This window comes from Schistocerca nitens, chromosome 9 (assembly GCF_023898315.1).
Source record: "Schistocerca nitens isolate TAMUIC-IGC-003100 chromosome 9, iqSchNite1.1, whole genome shotgun sequence".
NCBI classification, from domain to species: Eukaryota; Metazoa; Arthropoda; class Insecta; order Orthoptera; family Acrididae; genus Schistocerca; species Schistocerca nitens.
The window spans coordinates 22,222,240-22,246,017 of record NC_064622.1 but is presented as its reverse complement, the minus strand read 5'-3'; the positions used below and the strand labels follow the sequence as shown (position 1 = coordinate 22,246,017).

The following is a 23,778-nucleotide window of genomic DNA, read 5'->3' as shown; positions in this document are numbered from 1 at the left end:
GCACTTCTTTATTAACACAAGACCAGATTGGGAAGTCATGTCGATGTGGAACAGAGAAGACCATCATGTTTGAACTTCTCAGCTCATGTAGCCTTCTTTTAAGTGAGATCACTAGATCTTTAATTTCGTTTTTTGCTACGTCGTTTGTTCCCGCTAAGAACACGAAAAAGTCATTTGTTGTTGCTGTTTTCATGTCATGGTTCATGGAAGTCACTGCCTGAAATTTTGTGCCTAGTTCCACTATGCTAGCTATTTTGTGACTGCTTCTAGACTGAAATTCAGCTGCTATGTTCTGTCCTTGACTATCTGAAAATAGGTTTATTTTACACATTTTTGCTGGTTTATGGTAACTGTTTTTAGGTCTGCTGGTACTCGGATGTTGCGTGGTGACACTGTTTGTTTTGTCTTTTTTGTCCATATTAGTCAATAATCCAACTTGAGGAACACTTGATTTTGTTTCACTGTCAGCGCCTACACTAACGGCTGAATTGTTTTTTCCTGTGGTTGAAAGAGACTCTGTCATTCATTGTTTCTGATGTCCTTTTTCTTTCCATGTGGTTTGACACAGTTCGCTGAGATATCACGTCTACAGCTGAAAGCACTTCAAAAGGTTCTCGTACATTTAAAGCTAGTCGCCAATTTTTGCACCACTCTGAAATTCTATCAAGATCTGGCTGAATATTTATACAGCTTCTTTCAGATAGTACTTCATTAAAGATAACTGCATCATCTGCAAAAGGCTGAGGCTACTACTAACATTGTCTGATAGGTCAACATGAACAGCCAGGAACCCGACACACTTCCTTGGGACACACCTGAAGTTACTTCTACATCGGATGATGAGTCTCTATCCAGGATAACATGCTGCGTCCTCCCTATCAAACAATCCTCAATCCAATCACAAATTTCATTTGAGACTCCACATGATTGTACTTTTTACAATAAGTGTAGATGTGGTACCGAATCAATGCAAGTTGGGTTTCACATGATTGATGCTTTCAGAATCCGTGCTGGTTGGCAGGGAGGTAGAAATCATTAATAAAATCCATGATATGGTGATGGATGACAGAAGAGTTAAGGTGCACGAGATTGCTAGTGCTATGGGCATCTCAAATGAATGGGTACATTATATTTTGTATAAACATTTGGACACGAGAAAGCTATCCGCAAGATGGGCTCCGCGATTGCTCCTGCTTGACCAAAGCGGAATTGTGTGAAGTGTTGCAAGGATGGTTTGCAGCTGTTCTGGAAAAATGCGTAGGACTTTAAGCATCATTTCGTCACTGTGGATGAAACATGGATACATTACTATACTCCTGAGACCAAACAACAATCTAAACAATGAGTTACCAAGGGAGAATCTGCACCAAAAAAGGCGAAGACCATTCCTTCGACCGGAAAGGTTATGGCGACTGTCTTTTAAGATTCACCAGGGATAATCCTCATCGACTATCTGGAAGAGGGTAAAACTATTACAGGTGCATATTATTCATCGTTATTGGACCGTTTGAAAACCGAGCTGCAAGAAAAACGCCGGCAACTGGACCGCAAAAAAGTCCTTTTCCATCACGACAATGCACCAGCACACACCTCAGCAGTTGTGGTCACAAAATTAATGGAAATAGGGTTCCAACTCGTTTCACATCCCCCCTGTTCTCCAGACTTGGCTCCCTCAGGCTACTATTTGTTCCCCAATTTGAAGAAATGGCTGGCGGGACAAAGATTTTATTCAAACGAGGAGGTGATTGCAGCAACTAATAACTACACTCCTGGAAATGGAAAAAAGAACACATTGACACCGGTGTGTCAGACCCACCATACTTGCTCCGGACACTGCGAGAGGGCTGTACAAGCAATGATCACACGCACGGCACAGCGGACACACCAGGAACCGCGGTGTTGGCCGTCGAATGGCGCTAGCTGCGCAGCATTTGTGCACCGCCGCCGTCAGTGTCAGCCAGTTTGCCGTGGCATACGGAGCTCCATCGCAGTCTTTAACACTGGTAGCATGCCGCGACAGCGTGGACGTGAACCGTATGTGCAGTTGACGGACTTTGAGCGAGGGCGTATAGTGGGCATGCGGGAGGCCGGTTGGACGTACCACCGAATTGCTCAACACGTGGGGCGTGAGGTCTCCACAGTACATCGATGTTGTCGCCAGTGGTCGGCGGAAGGTGCACGTGCCCGTCGACCTGGGACCGGACCGCAGCGACGCACGGATGCTCGCCAAGACCGTAGGATCCTACGCAGTGCCGTAGGGGACCGCACCGCCACTTCCCAGCAAATTAGGGACACTGTTGCTCCTGGGGTATCGGCGAGGACCATTCGCAACCGTCTCCATGAAGCTGGGCTGCGGTCCCGCACACCGTTAGGCCGTCTTCCGCTCACGCCCCAACATCGTGCAGCCCGCCTCCAGTGGTGTCGCGACAGGCGTGAATGGAGGGACGAATGGAGACGTGTCGTCTTCAGCGATGAGAGTCGCTTCTGCCTTGGTGCCAATGATGGTCGTATGCGTGTTTGGCGCCATGCAGGTGAGCGCCACAATCAGGACTGCATACGACCGAGGCACACAGGGCCAACACCCGGCATCATGGTGTGGGGAGCGATCTCCTACACTGGCCGTACACCACTGGTGATCGTCGAGGGGACACTGAATAGTGCACGGTACATCCAAACCGTCATCGAACCCATCGTTCTACCATTCCTAGACCGGCAAGGGAACTTGCTGTTCCAACAGGACAATGCACGTCCGCATGTATCCCGTGCCACCCAACGTGCTCTAGAAGGTGTAAGTCAACTACCCTGGCCAGCAAGATCTCCGGATCTGTCCCCCATTGAGCATGTTTGGGACTGGATGAAGCGTCGTCTCACGCGGTCTGCACGTCCAGCACGAACGCTGGTCCAACTGAGGCGCCAGGTGGAAATGGCATGGCAAGCCGTTCCACAGGACTACATCCAGCATCTCTACGATCGTCTCCATGGGAGAATAGCAGCCTGCATTGCTGCGAAAGGTGGATATACACTGTACTAGTGCCGACATTGTGCATGCTCTGTTGCCTGTGTCTATGTGCCTGTGGTTCTGTCAGTGTGATCATGTGATGTATCTGACCCCAGGAATGTGTCAATAAAGTTTCCCCTTCCTGGGACAATGAATTCACGGTGTTCTTATTTCAATTTCCAGGAGTGTATTTTGCAGACTTGGAAAAAGTAATCAACAAATTAGAACAGCATTGGACGGAGTGTATAAGTCTAAAAGGAGACTATGTCAACCGTACGAATGTGACAGCTGAATACTTCACTTCTAAGATGATCCCAGAAACAATAATCCAGAGGATTGAGGTGAGGTCGTGCTGCATGCTAAGGTACAGGCTCTACTTGACTTATAAACATGGGACAATACTGGCTGTCACAGCAGCAGCAATTTTAGTCCAATTAGGTGGCGAATTAAATGAAATGTTTATATTTCCTATACATTTGTACTAATTTTGCTAATATTTCAAACTTAAGTCAAAGGCAGTTCAGCAATTTTGTAGAAAATATCTTATTTGCAGACAAGTGTTTATTGAAATGTTTTTGCTTCTGTTATTGTATACTTTCACCTTGTTTGTGCTATTAAATATGATACACTCAGTATAACTTCTGAGTGAAATAACATTCTTGAATTAAAAAGGCAGAGGTTTAAAATCAACAAAGTGAAAGAAAAAGTAACTTGTGCAGATGAGGTATACTTTTTAAAGTAGCAAGCAATTTATGATTTAAATGCATGTGCCTAGAGTTTTTACTTGTTGTCAATCTCAATTCTATCTTTTGCAGCCATGTGGATATACATTTTGTTTGTAAAGGTAACGAGATCATCAGAGGCTAAGCACAAGTGATATTGGGAACCACGAAAAATCTAAATCTGCATGGCAAAATGGGATATGAACTGCTGCCCTCCCAATGTAAAGCTTCTTTTGGTTATCAGATCATTTACAGAAGGCTGATGGGCCTTTCAATATATAAAAATTAATTTTATTATTGTTGATTCCCAAAGTTTGTGATTAAATAAGGCAAGTTGGGCATTACTGTAATGATCCATCTCTGGGGCTGTGTGGCCATTATCTCTAAATGCCACGAGGAAGCTCTATGTTTGACTCCCCTTAGTGTCAAAGGTCAAGCAGGTTCCCTTTGAAAGCTCACATCTAATTTCCTTCTCCACCCTTCTCCAATGCAAAGTTTGTGTTCTGTCTCTAATGACCTCACTGTAACAGGATATTAAACCCTAACCTTCCTTCACTGCACAGTATTGAGTGTAAACCACTGCAATCTTTGACAGCTTGAGAAAGTAAACCCAGATCCTCCAAATGGCATTATCATGACAGTGTCAAACTTAAATTCATCTTAACTGATTTAGAGACATCACTGAAAACTAAATCTGGAGGGCCAACAGAGATTTGAACTGCTGCTGCCTTGAGTCCAATGTCTTACCACTGTACCACGTCACATGGTTTAGTCTCACAAGGACAAATTGGAAGATATTTGAGAGAGTCTTTATTTGCATGTTCAGTCACGTGATAAGTACGGTAGGCTATAATGTCTCTATCGACGAAACTCTCCAGACCACCAACAGCTGGAACACCAGTACCACCTCGTACAATGGTTTGTAAAAGCTGGTATTAAAGGCCAGAAGAGCAGTAGGGTAGCAACAGACCTTTCCAAAATGACATTCACTGATGTTGTTGGTGTAATATATAAATGTGGTTGCATTTTTATAATGTAGCATCTTTCATACTACTGAGTTGGGAAAACGTATCTCCATGGGAACCTAATGAGATCCTGGTATAAAGTGGACAAAAACTGGAATTATAGCAAAGTCATGTTAAGTCACTTGATCGATAAGCTTTCTGTATGTCTCCAAGTAACTAACCGCGCTAGATTATCGTTCTTCTTTCAACAACCCGTTTCATTCTAGGGGTACACAGCAATCTGTATCACTGTCATAAACCATGGTTGGAAAATGCGAAATGTGTATTGCGTTATGCACTTAACAGAATGAGATTTTCACTCTGCAGCAGAGTGTGCACTGATATGAAACTTCCTGACAGATTAAAACTGTGTGCCGGACCAAGACTCCAACAGGGGACCTTCGCCCTTCGCAGGCAACTGCTCTACCAACTGAGCTACCCAAGCACGACTCACAACCCATCCTCACAGCTTCAATTCTGCCAGTACCTCGTCTCCTACCTTCCAAACTTCACAGAAGATCTTCTGCAAAACTTGCAGAACTCTTAACAGTTTCTCCAAAATACTGGCTGATGAGAAATAATTAAATCGATTTCAGTATGTTTACGGACCACTGCTACAAATCCCTGAATCTGCACAAAGCATCCATATTTTTTATCCATAATGAAAAACTCTGAAAATTAACATGCTGAAAAATACAATGAACTGACTAGCACAAACACAAATGATACTAAGTAAAAGTGCATAAGGTCCTGTGCTTTAATTGAATATATCAGACATGCTGCTGCAATATGGATGGTGGTGTTAACCTTCATAAATAATATTTCTGCAACACAATTTGATGCATCTAGATACTCATTCTACATAAATATTGCTAAACACAATGCCTATTAGACTGGACTCCATCATCTAATATACGACTTAAGAAAAGGCTCACTTTTGATGTATACTCACACTCATGTTTTGTATCGAAACCATCATGCACACCTGACTATCAGAATCTACACGTAAAAGAACTGTGTCAGGACCACTCTGTGGAAATCTGAAAGCAAAATATTGTGGTTCTGTTGGCAGCACAGTTATATTGCGTGTATCTGACAACCTGCAAAACAAATAAGAAAATTTGAAATGTTTAACTACTTAATAATAATAAAAAGTGATTAAAATAATAACGCAAAGGAAGCAAGGCAGCAGATGACTAGTGGACACACAATGCGTGAACAAAAGTGTATCGAATCACTTCATAAATATTTCCATAACAAGGCTAAAACTGGAAAAATTACTGCAAGCAGTTTCAATCAAATCAAAATCACACCCCTCTGGATCTGGTCACTTTTAAGTGGTATTTCACGCTGAATCAGCTGTAACTGACATAGTATAGCTGAAGAGCTCCCTATGAAAAGGATATTTATACAAAGAAACTCATGAATTCATGCTGACAAGGGAGAATATGGAATCTAGGGACCATCAAGTCTTCTTTAAACTCCAAAGTGACAACTGCGTAAGATTGATTCTATTTCTGAACCAATCCCCAAAAACAGGACTACACTAAATTCCACCCGAACAGGCCACAAAGGCCCAACGGTACTGATTGGCCGCCATGTCATCCCCATCCCACAGGCATCACAGGATGTGGATATGGAGGGGCATGTGGTCAGCACACCACTCACCCGCCCATAGGTCAGTTTACGAGACCGGAGCAGCTGCTTCTCAATCAAGCAGCTCCTCAGTTTGCCTCGCAAGGGCTGAGTGCACCCAGCTTGCCAACAGCACTCAGTGGACCGAACGGTCACCCATCCAAGTGCTAGCCCAGCTCAACAGACCTCAACTTCAGTGATCTGACGGGAACAGGTGTTACCACTGTGGCAAGGGTGTAAACCAATCTCTAATATTACTTAATACCATACATCATTCACCTAACATAGGAGAAACCAAATCGCTAATGGACCGCAACTGGAAAATTCTCGGTCAACTTGAGATGAAACAGATGGCCCACACAACATCATTGTAAGTCTAACTCGAGGAATTTATTCTGAAAGCCACAAGTTTTCTCTCTCTTTTTCCTTAATCCTGAATTATTTACAAAGTACACAAAGAAGCTGTGAACAAATAAATCACACATTACATTACACTCAAAGATTAAAAGTTAAGACTATAAGGGCCAAAACCGTACACAAGTGAGCACTGACACAGACTACTATGTTGTACGGACAGAATGCTGAACCGATGAACAAGCAAAAAGCTAAGGGAAGAAAGGAGTCAATGGAATGTGGGTGGGGAGCAGTTATATTATTTAAAACAAGCATATTATCTCACAGTGACACATATTAAGTCAGGATTCTGTGGCTGGTGTTTATTGATAACCAGAATTTTAAGTAATGTTGGTTTTCTGCCTTTATTTGCTAAATGCAAAACGCACATTTAATATGATAAGAAGTTGGTCTAGGAGTTATAGCCCTTCCTGATTCATGTTTGTAGGTCTTATCTTACATGTAAAAAATTATACAAAGCTAAGCTCCTCATGTAGAAAACTGGTAGTGGGAAAATATGTAGAAAGGGCCCCCAATAGATGCAAGGCAAATAATAAAACAAGCGGACATACCGAAGTGCACACGAGCAGCTCTGCTAGAAGCTGAGGAAATAAATCACTACTTTTTAAACTCAGTTAAAGAAACAGGAAACAATATTAAAACAACAAGTTCATCACCAATGGACCTGACTGGAGCCCCACTGCCAGGTGACCAGGTATTATCACATCCGCTGATATTATAATAGCTGTTTCCAATTGTAAAAGTATGGACAGCTATTGGCTGTTGAATTGCATAATTAAAATGACAATACACTCAGTCTCTACACCACTAGCTGTTGTTTTTAATAAATGTGTTGAATTTGGAGTATTTCTGAAATCACTCAAGGTATCGAAAGTTATCCCAGTTTTTTTAAAAAAGGGTACAAACAACTTCCCCAAAACTACAGAGCAGTCTCAACTGTGCCAATATTTTCAAAGATATGAGACACTGCTACACACACAAACAAATAGCTACTTTGAAAAACACAGTCTCCTATGTAACAATCTGTTTGTTTTTCGCAAAGGGAGAAACACAACAACAGCTGTTTTGGAAATTCTTGATCAAACTTTAACAGCTCTTGAAGACAAAAAAGGGTATCACTGCTATTATGTAACCTAAGCAAGGCATTCGATTGCATTTCTGTTGACTACTAATAAGGAAGGTGGAGTTTTGTGGGGTGTATGGGAGCATATTAGCTGTGATGCATTCTTATTTAAGCAACAGAAAACAGTCAGAAACATAAAATTCCTCCTTAATGGAAATCAGCACAGGTGTTTCACAAGGATCTATTCTCGGACCCTTCTTCTTCATTGCAGCAATCAATGATTTGCCTGATAGCATATGTCATTCTGTCATGTGTTATGCAGATGATACAACACTACTTACCACACATAAGAGAATCTCTGATCTGATTAGAATAACAAAAGAAATTCCTGATACAGCCTTGGACTGGTTTGCAGCTAGTAAACTCCTGTCTCATCCCAATAAAACCAAACAACTCCTAACAGAAATGTCTAACAAAATAGAAAATAAGTCTGTAAAACTTTTAGGTATTGACATTAACTCCAAATTCCACTGGGAGGAACATACCAATCACATATGTGAAAAAATGTCTCAGGTGTCATACCTCATTTTGAAGCTAAGGGATTTAGTGAGCTCGGATTACCTTAGGTGATATACTTTGCAGTATTCCAGTCTCACATGTCATACGGTCTGATTGTATGGGGACACACCTCCTACATTAAGAGTATTTTAAAAATACAAAAAAAAAGTTCTACATATAATGTGTAAAACAGGACACATGGAGCACTATTGTCCTCTTTTTTTCCACGCTCAGAATACTCACAATTATAAATTTATACTTATATGTGTCTGTGCTCTATGTTAAAAATAATACTTCAGAATTTTGTGCTAGGGGAGAAAGTCATGAACACAACACCAGAGCTAAGGCTAATTTAGATATATCAAGGCAGAGTTTGGCAAGAACTTGAAATTCTCATAAAGTGATCCTACTCAAAATTTTAAAGAAATTATGAATCTATTGTCTAGGGATCTACAAATTCTTTTACCATATTAAAGAATTCTTTGAGGTGCCTGAGGAGGAGATTGGCTTTTAATAAATTTTCCTAGAGTCTACCGTATCATTATGTAGTATGTTTCTGCTTTGTATATTTATGGTTCTACATTTTGTATAATTATATCCCGTGTACTCTACACAATTATTATTGCACAGTGCTTGCACCATGCTGTATCACAGTATAACTTACAGACACTAGCTCTTTCAAATCTTCTTGTAGCATATTTTATTACTGTGGTGCTTAATATGTTTACACATTTTATTTTATTACTATATCCTACTTTATTGTATTACTACATCCAGTATTATACAACAATGACAAAGCCAATTTCATTGTAAAATGATCAAGAGTGAATAAAAATTCTTAATTCTTGCTTGATATGTAATTTGTCACACAAATTGGAAGAAATTACTATAAATTCCTCTCTGCTGTAAAGGTCAAGTCTTGTCTTTACTGATGAATAGAATGTGGGCATAACAACTGACTTCTTAGACCTTCCCACTGACATTAGCAAGCAGAAACATTTATGTCAACTGATTTCTCTGCCACCTCCTGGTAGAATAACAATTGTAAATGAAAAACATTTATTTAAGACATACGGGAAAGTAACTTCTACAGGCATAATAATTCCTGCCAATTCCCAGTATCCTGTAACACACAAACATGCACCCTTCTATACCACAAACAACATCAGGTTTTGAAAATGAATTAAAAATAATTAAAGAAATTGCTCACAGCAGTATTAATGCTCCAGTCCTCACTGACAACATACTCTGTAGAAAGAGGAGAGGGAGGATAACAGTGCTTGTGTATTCTCTTCAGAAGCCACTACATGGTGAACAACACTGACAACAAGTGGATCCCATGCCATACATAGGTAGGACTTCACAGGTACTTGCCAGAAAACAAAAAACCAGGAAATACACACCAGTTTCCTATACTATGAATACTGTTGCCCACATTCTGTTCAACAGTAAAGACACGTCTCCACCTTTACAATGGACTGAAATTTATAGGATTTACTCTGGTTTGCGCGACAAGTTATTTCTAGCTCAATCAGGGCTATAGCTACCAGACAGACTAAACATGAGAGAAATTGGAGACTGAAATTGAAAGATCCCACCTTTGCTGCACATGCTCCGAATGAATGTCATTCTTTTGATATTAAATGTGAGTAGATCATATAAAGACAGAAAACTAACATTACTTAAAATTCTGGCTGTCAATAAATGTCAATCACTATGCTAGTGTTTTCCATATACAGGGAGTTTCACAATTCATCTTACACACTTCTAGAGATTGTAGAGGGGACTTAGATCAAGTTTTACATAGGAACCCATGTCCAGAAACAGTTCGTTTCCATGTTAGAATGAAAATAAGATGTATAGAATTCCCTCCTATTTACTGTGATCTTACAACAGCTGTTCGATATGACGACCACCGAGTTCAATGCGCACGGTGTATCTGCACAGTAAGCTCGCAGACATTCTGTTCGATATGCACGGTGTACGGTTAATCACTTATGCCGCAGCCATGGTCTGTGCAACCTGATCTTCCTTCTAGGTATAGGGATCTTGTAAACAAGACTATTCATGTGGCCCCATAGGAAAACGTTTAAAGGGGTTAAATCTGGAGATCTTGGTGGCCAAGCATATGATCCACCTCAATCAATCCACTTGTCCCCGTAGACTACATTCAGACGGTTTCAGATGCGAAATGCAAGATTTACTGCTGTGACATCATGCTGGAACCATAATTCATGCAGAATGTCCAATGGCACATCTTCCAAAAACTCTGCCAGTGCTTGCTGCAGGCATATCAAGTACCTGGCACCCACTATGTGGGGAGGAAGGATGTGCAACCCAATCAAAAGATACCTGCCCAGACATTGATGATGATGATGTGCTGAAATCTTCATGTACACATGGCTTTGGGGTTTTCTTGATCCCAAATGTAGTTATTCTGAGCATTCAAAACACCTTCCCTGTTGAAATGTACTTTGCCAGTAAAAAAATTCACCTCGGAAACTGAGGAAAATCCATACAATGGAGTCAAAACCAAGTACAGAAAGTGACAGTTCACACAAATCTGCCAGGAGCAGAGGGTGACATTGGTGGAGTTTCTGTTCATTCTAAACACGTCAGACAGATGAGTGAGAAAATGCAAGTAATGTGCAACGAATTGAGTGGTCGTCGATGGATTCTCTTCAAATTGATAAAGCATTTCCTCTTCCAATACGACTTCTTGGAGCACCACAGTTTGCTCTATCACTTGTGAATTTCCCACTTTCGTGCCATTGTTCTACACTGGCAAACATGGAATGAGATGGAGTCACGCGATTTTGAATGTACTCGTATTACAAACATTGAGTGTCTCTGCCATTATGGTGAACTTCACCATAATTTAACAACATATCAGTGTACTCTGAAAATTTGTACTCAGGCATTCTGCTATTGCAGTGTTAGTCACTGTAATGTCAACTGAGGCATTACCAGGAAGCATGGAAACAATACAGATGAAAACAGTGGACATCACGTCATCGCACCATTCATGAATGTGGGTAGTCTTCTATAACAGGAGAACTGCATAAGAAACATCTACTAAATTTTGTTTGCACCATTGTGCACCCCCTTTTTATGCTAAAGACAACCTTAATTTGTCATAATGAATGCCATTTCTTTTTCTGGTATTGCAACTATGCACATGATTGTGCCTTCTGAACTGCAATGGATTACTTACAAGCAGTTCCATGAGGAGATAAATACACTGGGAAGCAGCTACTGAAATGCCTAACTCTTTAAACAGATGTCTACAGGACAATTATTAGTGAGCACCACATATTTCTCTGATAGTACATTTTTGTGCAATGAAGACTTTCTTTCTTGAGGATAAGTTACCCCAGAATATTATTCCATATGAAATTATTGAATGAAAATACGCAGAATATGAAACTTACTGATTTTCTCCACAAGATTAGCAGTTATTCGAAGTGCAAATGTGGCTGAACTAAGTTGTTTTAGGAGCTCCAAAATGTGCTTTTTCTGGTTTAAATTCTTATCAATGTAGAGACATGTGAATTTTCAAAATTTTCATGCTATTCATTATTTCCTCACTATGTGTTACGTGTAGCATTGGTGTAGTATCTCTAGATGTGCAAACTGAATATGGTGTGTCTTTTTAAAACTGAAGGTGAGGCCATTCACAGAAAACCAGTCAGTGATACTTTCCAGAACATTGTTTACATTATTTTATTGCTGTGTATATGATTGGTATGATTAGAATAGTTGTGTAATCTGCAAAAATAGCTAATTGTACTTAGATGGAAGATCATTTATCTATATGTGGAACAATAATGGATCTGAGACTGAGCCTTGGGGAATCCCAAACATTTCTTCCCAGTTAGAATACTAAATCCGTACTACAATGGTGAATTACTAAGTACAACTTTCTGCATTCTTTTGGTTAGATATGACATTATCTTATAGTTGGCTATATCATTAGTATATCTCAGAGAATATTGTGATGGATGGATGATGGATGAAAAAGTTTTGTGGACCCACAACAGGAAGGTCAGCCACTCAAAAATTTAATGAAATGAATTTGGAGGAAGATTGTAAAATTACTAAAATGAGAAATGTGCATAAAAATGTAAAGAAAATTCTTAAATCTGGCACATACGAATCAAATACCACATCAAAAAAAGTTTTGCACCACCTCGGTTCCGAAACCTGTACAGAAAATTGGAATAGAGATCAACATAAACATAATTTCCGCCCTTTTTAATGCTCATGAAAACCACACACTGCATGTTGTACCACCATACAGTGAGACCTTCAGAGGTGGTGGTCCAGATTGCTGTACACACCGGCACCTCTAATACCCAGTCGCACATCCTCTTGCATTGATGCATGCCTTCATTTGTCGTGACATACTATCCACAAGTTCTAGATTGTCCCACTCCCCAACGGCGATTCGGTGTAGATCCCTCACAGTGGTTGGTGGATCACGTTGTCCATAAACAGCCCTTTTCAATCTATTCCAGGCATGTTCGATAGGGTTCATGTCTGGAGAACATGCTGGCCACTCTTGTCGAGCGATGTTGTTATCCTGAAGGAAGTCATTCACAAGATGTGCACGATGGGGGCATGAATTGTTGTCCATGAAGATGAATACCTCACCAATATGCTGCCGATATGGTTGCACTATCAGTTGGAGGATGGCATACACATACTGTACAGCCGTTACGGTGCCTCGCACAACCACCAGTGGCATACATCGGCCCCACATAATGCCATCCCAAAACATCAGGGAACCTCAACCTTGCTGCACTCACTGAACAGTGTGTCTAAGGCATTCAGCCTGACTGGGTTGCCTCCAAAGATGTCTCTGTCGATTGTCTGGTTGAAGGCATATGCGACACTCATCGATGAAGAGAACGTGATGCTAATCCTGAGTGGTCCATTGAGCATGTTGCTGGGTCATCTATACCACACTGCACGGTGTCGTGGTTGCAAAGATGGACCTCACCATGGGCGTCGGAAGTGAAGTTGCGCACCATGCAGCCTATTGCGTACAGTTTGAATTATAACACAACATCCTGTGGCTGCACAAAAACATTACTCAACATGATGGCATTGCTGTCTGGGTTCCTCTGAGCCATAATCTGTAGGTAGCAGTCATCCACTGCAGTAGTAGCCCTTGGGCGGTCGGTGCGAGGGTTGTCATCGACAGTTCCCGTCTCTCTGTATCTCCTCTATGTCTGAACAACATTGCTTTGGTTCACTCTGCGAAGCGTGGATACGTTCGAACCGTAGTGTTGACCATCTAGCAGTGGTTGAACTACAGACAACATGAGCCGTGTACGTCCTTCCCGGTAGAATGACTGGAACTGATCGGCTGTCGGAGCCCCTCCGTCTAATATGCGCTGCTCATGCATGGTTGTTTACATCTTTGGGAGGGTTGAATGACACCTCTGAACAGTCAAAGGGACTGTTTGTTTGCATCTTTGGGCGGGTTGAGTGACACCTCTAAACAGTCAAAGGGACTGTTTGTTTGCATCTTTGGGCGGGTTGAGTGACACCTCTAAAGAGTCAAAGGGACTGTGTCTGTGATACAATACCCACAGTCAACATTTGTCTTCAGGAGTTCTAGGAACCGGGGTGATACACAACTTTTTTTGATGTGTGTAGTACATAATAAAAATCACTTTGGCTGATCTAATGCAAACTTCAATGCAAAATATTCTGTTATTCTAAGCAATCAATTTGGTTTTCAGCAGAGGAAAAACACCACAGATGCAGTGAACAGTTTCATTGAGAAAATAAGTACATCGTTAGACAAGAGAAATAAGGTGGCAGGAATTTTCTGTAACCTCACAAAGGCATTTGATTCTGTAAACCATGTTTACAAACCTAAATAGTATGGCATTAGCAGTAGTGTCCTACAATAACTTAAATGCTACTTATTGAGCAGAAAGCAAAGAGTTAGCATCTCTTTAAATTTCGCATATTATTTTTCTGACGAAAAAAAATATCTCAGGGTGTTCCACAAGTTTCCATATTAGGCCCAGTGCTATTCCTCTTCTGTGTTAATGACTTAATATTAAATATCACCGCCCCATAAGTTCTGTTCACAGATGATACTTCTGTCTGCGAAAGCAAAGAGAGCTTCACTCCAAGTTTAAACGCAGCCAAAACCTCTCAGAAAAACAGAACCTAAACAACGTCAAAGTTAGCGTAAGGAGGGCTATGAGAGAAGCGTTCAGTGAATTCGAAAGTAAAATTCTATGTACCGACTTAACAGAAAATCCTAGGAAGTTCTGGTCTTACGTTAAATCAGTAAGTGGCTCGAAACAGCATATCCAGACACTCCGGGATGATGATGGCATTGAAACAGAGGATGACACGCGTAAAGCTGAAATACTAAACACCTTTTTCCAAAGCTGTTTCACAGAGGAAGACCGCACTGCAGTTCCTTCTCTAAATCCTCGCACAAACGAAAAAATGGCTGACATCGAAATAAGTGTCCAAGGAATAGAAAAGCAACTGGAATCACTCAACAGAGGAAAGTCCACTGGACCTGACGGGATACCAATTTGATTCTACACAAAGTACGCGAAAGAACTTGCCCCCCTTCTGACAGCCGTGTACTGCAAGTCTCCAGAGGAACGGAAGGTTCCAAATGTTTGGAAAAGAGCACAGGTAGTCCCAGTCTTCAAGAAGGGTCGTCGAGCAGATGCGCAAAACTATAGACCTATATCTCTGACGTCGATCTGTTGTAGAATTTTAGAACATGTTTTTTGCTCGAGTATCATTTAGTTTTTGGAAACCCAGAATCTACTCTGTAGGAATCAACATGGATTCCGGAAACAGTGATCGTGTGAGACCCAACTCACTTTATTTGTTCATGAGACCCAGAAAATATTAGATACAGGCTCCCAGGTAGATGCTATTTTCCTTGACTTCCGGAAGGCGTTCAATACAGTTCCGCACTGTCGCCTGATAAACAAAGGTAAGAGCCTAGGGAATATCAGACCAGATGTGTGGCTGGATTGAAGAGTTTTTAGCAAACAGAACACAGCATGTTGTTATCAATGGAGAGACGTCTACAGACGTTAAAGTAACCTCTGCCGTGCCACAGGGGAGTGTTATGGGACCATTGCTTTTCACAATATATATAAATGACCTAGTAGATAGTGTCGGAAGTTCCATGCGGCTTTTCACGGATGATGCTGTAGTATACAGAGAAGTTGCAGCATTAGAAAATTGTAGTGAAATGCAGGAAGATCTGCAGCGGATAGGCACTTGGTGCAGGGAGTGGCAACTGACCCTTAACATAGACAAATGTAATGTATTGCGAATACATAGAAAGAAGAATCCTTTATTGTATGATTATATGATAGCGGAACAAACACTGGTAGCAGTTACTTCTGTAAAATATCTGGGAGTATGCATGCGGAACGATTTGAAGTGGAATGATCATATAAAATTAATTGTTGGTAAGGCGGGTACCAGGTTGAGATTCATTGGGAGAGTCCTTAGAAAATGTAGTCCATCAACAAAGGAGGTGGCTTACAAAACACTCGTTCGACCTATACTTGAGTACTGCTCAACAGTGTGGGATCCGTACCAGATCGGGTTGACGGAGGAGATAGAGAAGATCCAAAGAAGAGCGGCGCGTTTCGTCACAGGGTTATTTGGTAACCGTGATAGCGTTACGGAGATGTTTAGGAAACTCAAGTGGCAGACTCTGCAAGAGAGGGGCTCTGCATCGCGGTGTAGCTTGCTCGCCAGGTTTCGAGAGGGTGAGTTTCTGGATGAGGTATCGAATATATTGCTTCCCCCTACTTATACCTCCCGAGGAGATCACGAATGTAAAATTAGAGAGATTTGAGCGCGCACGGAGGCTTTCAGACAGTCGTTCTTCCCGTGAACCATACGCGACTGGAACAGAAAAGGGAGGTAATGACAGTGGAATGTAAAGTGCCCTCCGCCACACACCGTTGGGTGGCTTGCGAAGTATAAATGTAGATGAAGATGTCTTAGTTAAAGCTTATGATTTTGAGGAAAAAAAAAAAAAAAAAATCCCAGATCTATGATCAGGACCATTGGTTTTGGCTGAATGGGATGAATCTAAACATATCCAAGACACACATGATGCAGTTAAAAACCAAACACTCAAAATGTGAGCAGATTAAGAGTGTACACAACAACCATGATATAGAAGTTGACTCAGTCAAATTCTAAGGTTTAGATGTAGATTAAAATTTGAGCTGGTGGGCACACATTGAATACTAGCAAACAAACTGAGCAGCTTTGCATTTGCAATGCAAATATTATCAGCTGCAGAATGAAATTTTCACTCTGCAGCAGAGTGTGCGCTGACATGAAACTTCCTGGCAGATTAAAACTGTGTGCCAGACCAAGACTCAAACTCGGGACCTTTGCCTTTTGTGAGCAAGTGCTCTACCATCTGAGTTACCCAAGCACAACTCACGACCTTTCCTCACAGCTTCAATTCCGTCAGTACCTCATCTCCTACCTTCCAAACTTCACAGAAGCTCTCCTGCAAACCTTGCAGAACTAGTACTCCTGGAAGAAAGGATATTGCGGAGACCTGGCTTTGCCACAGCCTGGGGGATGTTTACAGAATGAAATTATCACTCTGCAGTGGAGTGTGTGCTGATATGAAACTTCCTGGCAGGTTAACTGTGTGCCAGACCAAGACTCAAACTCGGGACCTCCGCCTTTCGCAGGCAAGTGCTCTACCATCTGAGCTACCCAAGCACAACTCACGACCCGTCCTCATAGCTTCAATTCCACAATATCCTTCCTTCTAGGAGTGCTAGTTCTGCAAGGTTCGCAGGAGAGCTTCTGTGAAGTTTGGAAGGTAGGAGATGAGGTACTGACAGAATTGAAGCTGTGAGGATGGGTCGTGAGTCATGCTTGGGTAGCTCCGATGGTAGAGCACTTGCCCGTGAAAAGCAAAGGCCCCTATTTCAAGTCTCGATCTGGCACACAGTTTTAATCTGCCAGGAAGTTTCATTATCAACTATAACTGACATGGAAACACAAAAAGTAGCATATAAACGCTACTTTGAATCCATTATTAGGTAGGGTATTGTTTTTGAGGGTAACTTGACAAACATAATGTGGATACTAAAAATAAAAAATACTTCGAAATATGTGCACTGCAAATCACAAAGAACCATGTTGACCATTATTTAGAAAACGTAAAATATTAACTCTGCCATCCTTATACATATAAGAAATTACTATATTTTTATACACCAGACATGAATTATTTGAAGGAAACCATTTTGTCCATTCACATGATACTAGAAAGAAAGAAAATTTTATGCTCCCCACCCACTGCCCCAGACTGTATGCCCAGGGAATGAAAATCTGTAATAAATTAAAAGGGAACAAGTTGATGCAGATGAATTTAGGTCCACTTAAAAGAAAGCTACATGAGGACTGACACTGAAGTATTACTACTCATTGGATGAATTCATGCAGGACAAACTGGAAATTTGGGCTGGATAAAATGTGAAACATACTCCAGGAAATATCCTTATAGTGTTATTATTTATTGTAGTTCTATTATTTATTAATGTAAAAATAGGCAAACCAAATGTATTGCAAATGTACGTCATGAGATGAATAAAACACAATTCACAAAATAATAATACGCAGGAGGTGATGGCAGTGCAGTAAAGCCCGCTGTAGTCATATAGCCACTTCAAGGAGGGCCAGGTTGTCAATAGTGGAGTGAGACCTCCTGAACCCATACAGAACATTGCAATTCAATGTCAGTAGTTACTGACAGCTCTCATATAATCCTTCTTACACAGGGGTTTAACAATAGCATATTTGAGACACTCTGGAAAAATCCCTTGACTTTGTTATGCATTACTTAATTCAGATAAGACAGGGCTGCTTATATGAAAACAACCTTTAGTACTCTATTGGAAACACTGTCAAATGCAGATGAGCTTTTATTTTTGAGAGATTACACTTTTCTTAATTTCAGAAGGAGAAGTTAGTTATACATTCTTATGGTTGCATTTTATGAGAGTTGCTCTTTCAACACAGTGTTTTGACTTTTCTATAACTGTTTGTTGCTAGTTTTTCTGCTACATTTGAGAAATGATTATTAAACATATCCGCAATTGATCATTTATAGCCCTTCTATTGAAATTAACAGTGATGTTATCTTGTTCCGAGGCTCTGTGGCTAGTTGTCCTGTCTCTTATTTCACTATATTCCATATAGCCTCAAGTCTGTTGTCAGAATAACTGATTTCTGACTTTATGTGCATGTTCCTTGATTTTTTAATAATTTTTCTTGGTACTTTTGAGTAGTTTTTGAACACTCAGCTTGTGTGGGTTATCAATATGGTGAGGGGTGGAGGTTGTACAAAATAAATAAATAATTTAAGAAATTAAGACATGGGACAGAGAGCACAGCCACGTGAACACAAAAGTAGTTATATTTTGTATAAATAAGTACATCAATCAGACACTCATTTTCATTTACTGACCAGATAGTATATGCATTTAATGAAAAACACTATGGTCCTAGACTTTTTACTGATCTCACAAAGGCATCTGATCTGACCAGTCACACACTACTCCTACGCAAACTGGATGCTTACTGTACCAAGTGCAGTCTACTATGAGCAGTTTCACTCATCTATTAAACAAAGTGCAGCTGGTATAAATAACAACACATTATAGGCAACAAATCATTCAGATATATAAGTCGCCTCAGGAGACATGCAAGGCGCAACATTATGTCCTTCCCTCTTCATTCTTTTTCTTGAAAATGTCTCAGAAAACCTACCATCAATAGGAATAGTATTATTCATTGATGTCCGCAACTCGTGGTCTTGCGGTGGCGTTCTCGCTTCTGGCGTACAGGGTCCCAGGTTAGATTTCCGGCGGGGTCAGGGATTTTCTCTGCCTCATCATCATTGACTCGCAAGTCGCTGAAGTGGTGCCAACTAAAAAGGGCTTGCAATAGGGCGGCCGAACTTCCCCGCATGGGGCCTCCCAGCCAACAATGCCATACAAGCATTTCATTTCATTTTCATTCATTGATGATACAAACCTCTCTTGTAACATTTCTCGGCAGCAGATCAGAGCTGACTGGGTTGAACACAGTGTATGACATGTGCACTGGCTTTATGGTAACAATCCCTTACTTAATATGGACAAATAGATCATATAATATGTGCATAAAAGAAACATATAACACAAATAGAACCACTAGCTGTAGACAGCAAAATTACTTAGTAGATCAGTGTAGCTAAATTCCTTGGACTACAGTGGAATATAATGTGGAAAATGAGTAGCCTCTACTGTACCTTTAGAGTGCTCAGTCAAAGGTGTGACTTGATTTCCGTTAGAATTGTGAACTTTGCAATGGTTAACTCAAATTATTTCAGTGAGCATTCATTTCTTGGGGTCAGTAGATAAGAAAAAAATTGTATAGAAAAATAAATTATGAAGATCATATTATTGCCATCACACACACCTAACAAGCCAATCTTCAAAGAACTGGGGTATTATCCGTCCCGTATATCTACATCAACATATATACTCTACAAACTACTCTGAAGTGCATGTCACAGGGCATCTCACATTGTACCAGTTGTTATAGCTTCTTCCCGTTCCATTCATCTACGGATGACAGGAAAATGATTGGTTAAACAGCTCTGTACACACCACAATCAGTCTCATCTTGCCGTGTGATCCCTACAGAAGCAACATATTCCTACTGGAGATCAACTTATGTCGAATGTAACTTTAATTTTGACCATAGTAAAATAACCTTGGATGTTATGATAGTTAACTGAAGTTAATTCTTGTTATGACAGGTAATCTCTTTCTTCTATGGTATTCATATATTTAAAAACTATTGTACTGAATATATATGTATATTCAGTAAATGCTTCTTTAACAATTGCTACAAAACATACCGCATATCATGAACATGATATTGTGACTAAAATAACTCAATAAACATACAGTTATGGTTATGACAGGCTTACTGATGGGAACTTCTTAGGAAACTAAGTTGATGAGGGGAGGGTGGTGTTAATGACAACAAATAATATGAGTAGCAATCCAGAGAGGATAATAAAGTTGTAAATAAATATATAAAAGCAACAGAAATAGAATACAGGTGTGATTGTAGATAGGTATGGGACCCACAAAATAAAGGAGGCATTGCACAGCAGACTGACACATCATGGAAGGCAAGTCATTCGTCAAAGCTAACAAATATGTCTGATATTTATCTTAACAAAATTTTATTTTACTTTAGAAATTTAAATGTTCTTAATGGAACATACATACGCATTAATTCACCAACCTGATTCGAAAATCCTCTTTCCTCGAGACGAGTAGAGACACCGACAAATTTTGATTACTTGCCGTTGATATGCTAACAATAATATATTGATAAAGCGTTTTCACATTGTTCCCTGCGAAATAACGACTGTTGTCAGGACATAAAGTGCGTGATGTTCTCGAGTACTCTAGTCTGAAAGGGATGAGAGAGAATAACATATGAGTGGGTTTCCATAAACGTTCTTTAATCTGCATGGAAAAATTTATATACAAAATCTTACGAATCTGATTCAGTCTCCACAAGAAGAGGCAATTGCCAGGACAAGACACCTTTTTGCTGTCTTACAACAACAAGTACTGGAAAACTTCGGTTGGAATCCTTGCATTCTACGGTTATTCTTGCTGGCTTGTCTATCATATCCTGTAAACAACGCAATATTTACAGCTTAAAGGAAATTCAGTTAAAGCGACCATTCTTTGTTGAAATTGTACCTACCTCTGAGGCAGGAAACTGAAAAATGTATTCCACTGTCCTGTTGACATTAAAGGTATAATAGTCTGAATAGTTTCCATTTAAAATTATTGTCGAGAGGTTCTTGTTTTCAGTCTGCTGTTCAGTTCCATGTAGTAGCTGTACTAAGTGGACCAAAACACACGACAACACAAGACAACACGCACGACCCATCATTGTTATTTATTACAGATCACTTATGTGTCATTTTCAAAACAACAGTTCATCACCTTTCTAATTCATCGTAAGGATTATAAACAGTACGTGTGATCGCGCCCATCACATAAACAACCACGCTACCAGCTGTTCATGACACTTCCTCATTGCGCGAGTGTCATATAAACATTACCTTGCATCCTTCCTCTGTTTTGACAAACGAATGTCGATTTAGCCGCAAGATCTAGCACGGCGAAAACCGACCAGTTTTCGAATTTAGTACTCTTCCCAGACCTTCAATTGTTAACTGCTGTGCTATTTTGACGGCGATTTGCTCGGATGGCTAACCAGCCATGGTATTTTTTTTCTTTTTTTGCTTGTGATTGATTCTTTTTTTCATCTGTGTCATTTCTATGAGTTTGCCATCATACTTTTATTTATGGAGCGTTTAAAGCTCCAGTAAAATTTTGTTGATCAGTGCGTCCAGAAAATAATTGTTTTAGTAACACCATGCATCCTGAAGTTGACGTGTTTATTAGCAACTACACCTTGGTGGACCCTGATGTTTATCAACTATGGGTAGATGGTTGTTCGTGTAAGTGTACGTTGTGCGAAATGAACTACCGCAGGAAGCAATGAACATTTACAAAATAAACATGAATGAAATTTGCTTCACTCCACAGCTCAAGAAGCCGTGAACGCATTAGACGCGAAAGGGGTCACGAAGCAGACTGGTGCAACAAGGGAGTTACTAACATCCGACGTTCTTGATCATTATCGTACTTACAGCTTACTGGAAAGGCTTCTGTACAACCCACCGAAGCTAGAGGAGCAGCTCGCTTTTCAGATTGAACCACAGACTAAACGTCTTCTGATTGAAAAGTAAGAGCACTCATTCATTCTTTTGAAGGAACCTGTAGATATTAAATTTGCCACCACACTTAACCGACAATAGTACATAGAGTTAAAGCTTTCATATTTCCACACAGTGTTGTATATTAATTTTTGGATGGCAGCACAGTTACATTTATTATTGGTTATTGTCAATTTCAGGTACTATGACTTTGATGATGAAGTTATAAGAGAACTGTTGGGGAAAAAACTGTCTTCTCGACATCGCAAAGACTTGGATGAAGTCAGTGAGAAAACAGGAAAATCATTGAAATCCTGTAGGTTAGTCATATTGATGATAGAACTTAATGTGCAGTCAAACATGAATAATGCTCTAGTAATACACTGATATGTGTTGATATTATTAAACATTAAAATTACTATAATTTGATGAAGGTGTCATCTCATAAGTTTGGTTTTAGCAGTGTTAGCTCAAGGCCCTTGTGTAATTGCTTAATTTGATGATGAAAACGGTAGAATATTAATTTGTGTACTTCTATTCATTGATGTTCTATGAAACAATTTTCTGGACTAGACACAAAGCATTTGTTACACAGAACCATGCTGAGGTTTAAGGATAAAATCTAGTGTCCGTATTCCCACTTTACTGGCCAACTGTTCAAAAAAATTAGGTATTCTAACAATATATTCACAGTGCATTAACTGTGTTATGTAGTTTGTTGTGAAGGATGAGGCACCATTTGAAAGTAATAATAGTAGTCATAAATATAACAGTAGGAACGAAACTAATCTCCACTGTTGACAACATAAAATTATTCTTGCAGAAGAAAGAGTAACATATGCAGCCTTAAAAATATTCAGCCACCTTCTTTGTGGATTAAAGGAACTAGCAGATGCTGAAAGTTAAAAGGAAATTGCAATCATTTCTACTTATCAATTCCTACTCCATAGATGCATTTCTGAGTAGTCAGTGTATATGTGACTAAGCAATATAAATTGAATTTTGTTGTAGACTAAAAACAAAAAAAAATCCAGTCATGTAAATGGCCAACATGAGAGCAGTGCTTTCACAGAGAAAATGTATGTGAATTGTAAACCTACTGAGAAAATCAGGAGACACCACACTGAATTAGCACTGTCAATGTGGGCGAGAGCTCTCACTTGCACTGTTGTGTAGAGATGAGATTAGATTCAGTTTTTGTTCCATAGACCCAAAAAATGAGATGATTCTCATGGGTGTGGAACATGTCAGAAAGTATAACATAAAAACAAAAAACATTTGAATATAATAGGTCTACTCACTACCCTGATCATTTGTCAGGAGATTATCGAAATAGATGAATACAATGCAGTAAACTGGAACAGCTCATATTTACAGAATTAACATGCTGTTAGAATGAAACATTGTTATGCGCTATTAACAAATGTATCACACACACAAAATACCTAATCTTGACTTTTGTTACCAAGTGCTGTCAAAACTGAAATCTAACAGACATTTTTACTTAAGCTGGCTTAATAGTCTCTGTTGAGATA

The 23,778-nt window shown here is 40.0% G+C and overlaps 2 protein-coding genes across 2 annotated transcripts in view; one reads left to right on the top strand and one right to left on the bottom strand.

Moving 5' to 3' along the window:
- LOC126203031 (SID1 transmembrane family member 1-like) overlaps positions 1-21,593 on the bottom strand; it is a 160,205-nt gene extending 138,612 nt beyond the window's left edge. Inside the window, exons 1-4 of the mRNA XM_049937269.1 lie at positions 21,220-21,593; positions 21,005-21,144; positions 20,746-20,916; positions 5,677-5,824 (exon numbers count right to left, since the gene is read on the bottom strand). Coding sequence (XP_049793226.1) covers positions 5,677-5,824; positions 20,746-20,916; positions 21,005-21,144; positions 21,220-21,411 — 651 coding nt within the window. The 5' untranslated portion in view covers positions 21,412-21,593. The remainder of the gene's footprint in view (positions 1-5,676; positions 5,825-20,745; positions 20,917-21,004; positions 21,145-21,219) is intronic.
- LOC126203032 (acidic fibroblast growth factor intracellular-binding protein) overlaps positions 21,589-23,778 on the top strand; it is a 103,447-nt gene continuing 101,257 nt past the window's right edge. The window contains exons 1-4 of the mRNA XM_049937270.1: positions 21,589-21,746; positions 21,894-21,985; positions 22,074-22,272; positions 22,444-22,563. Of these exons, the coding sequence (XP_049793227.1) occupies positions 21,730-21,746; positions 21,894-21,985; positions 22,074-22,272; positions 22,444-22,563 (428 nt within the window). The 5' untranslated portion in view covers positions 21,589-21,729. The remainder of the gene's footprint in view (positions 21,747-21,893; positions 21,986-22,073; positions 22,273-22,443; positions 22,564-23,778) is intronic.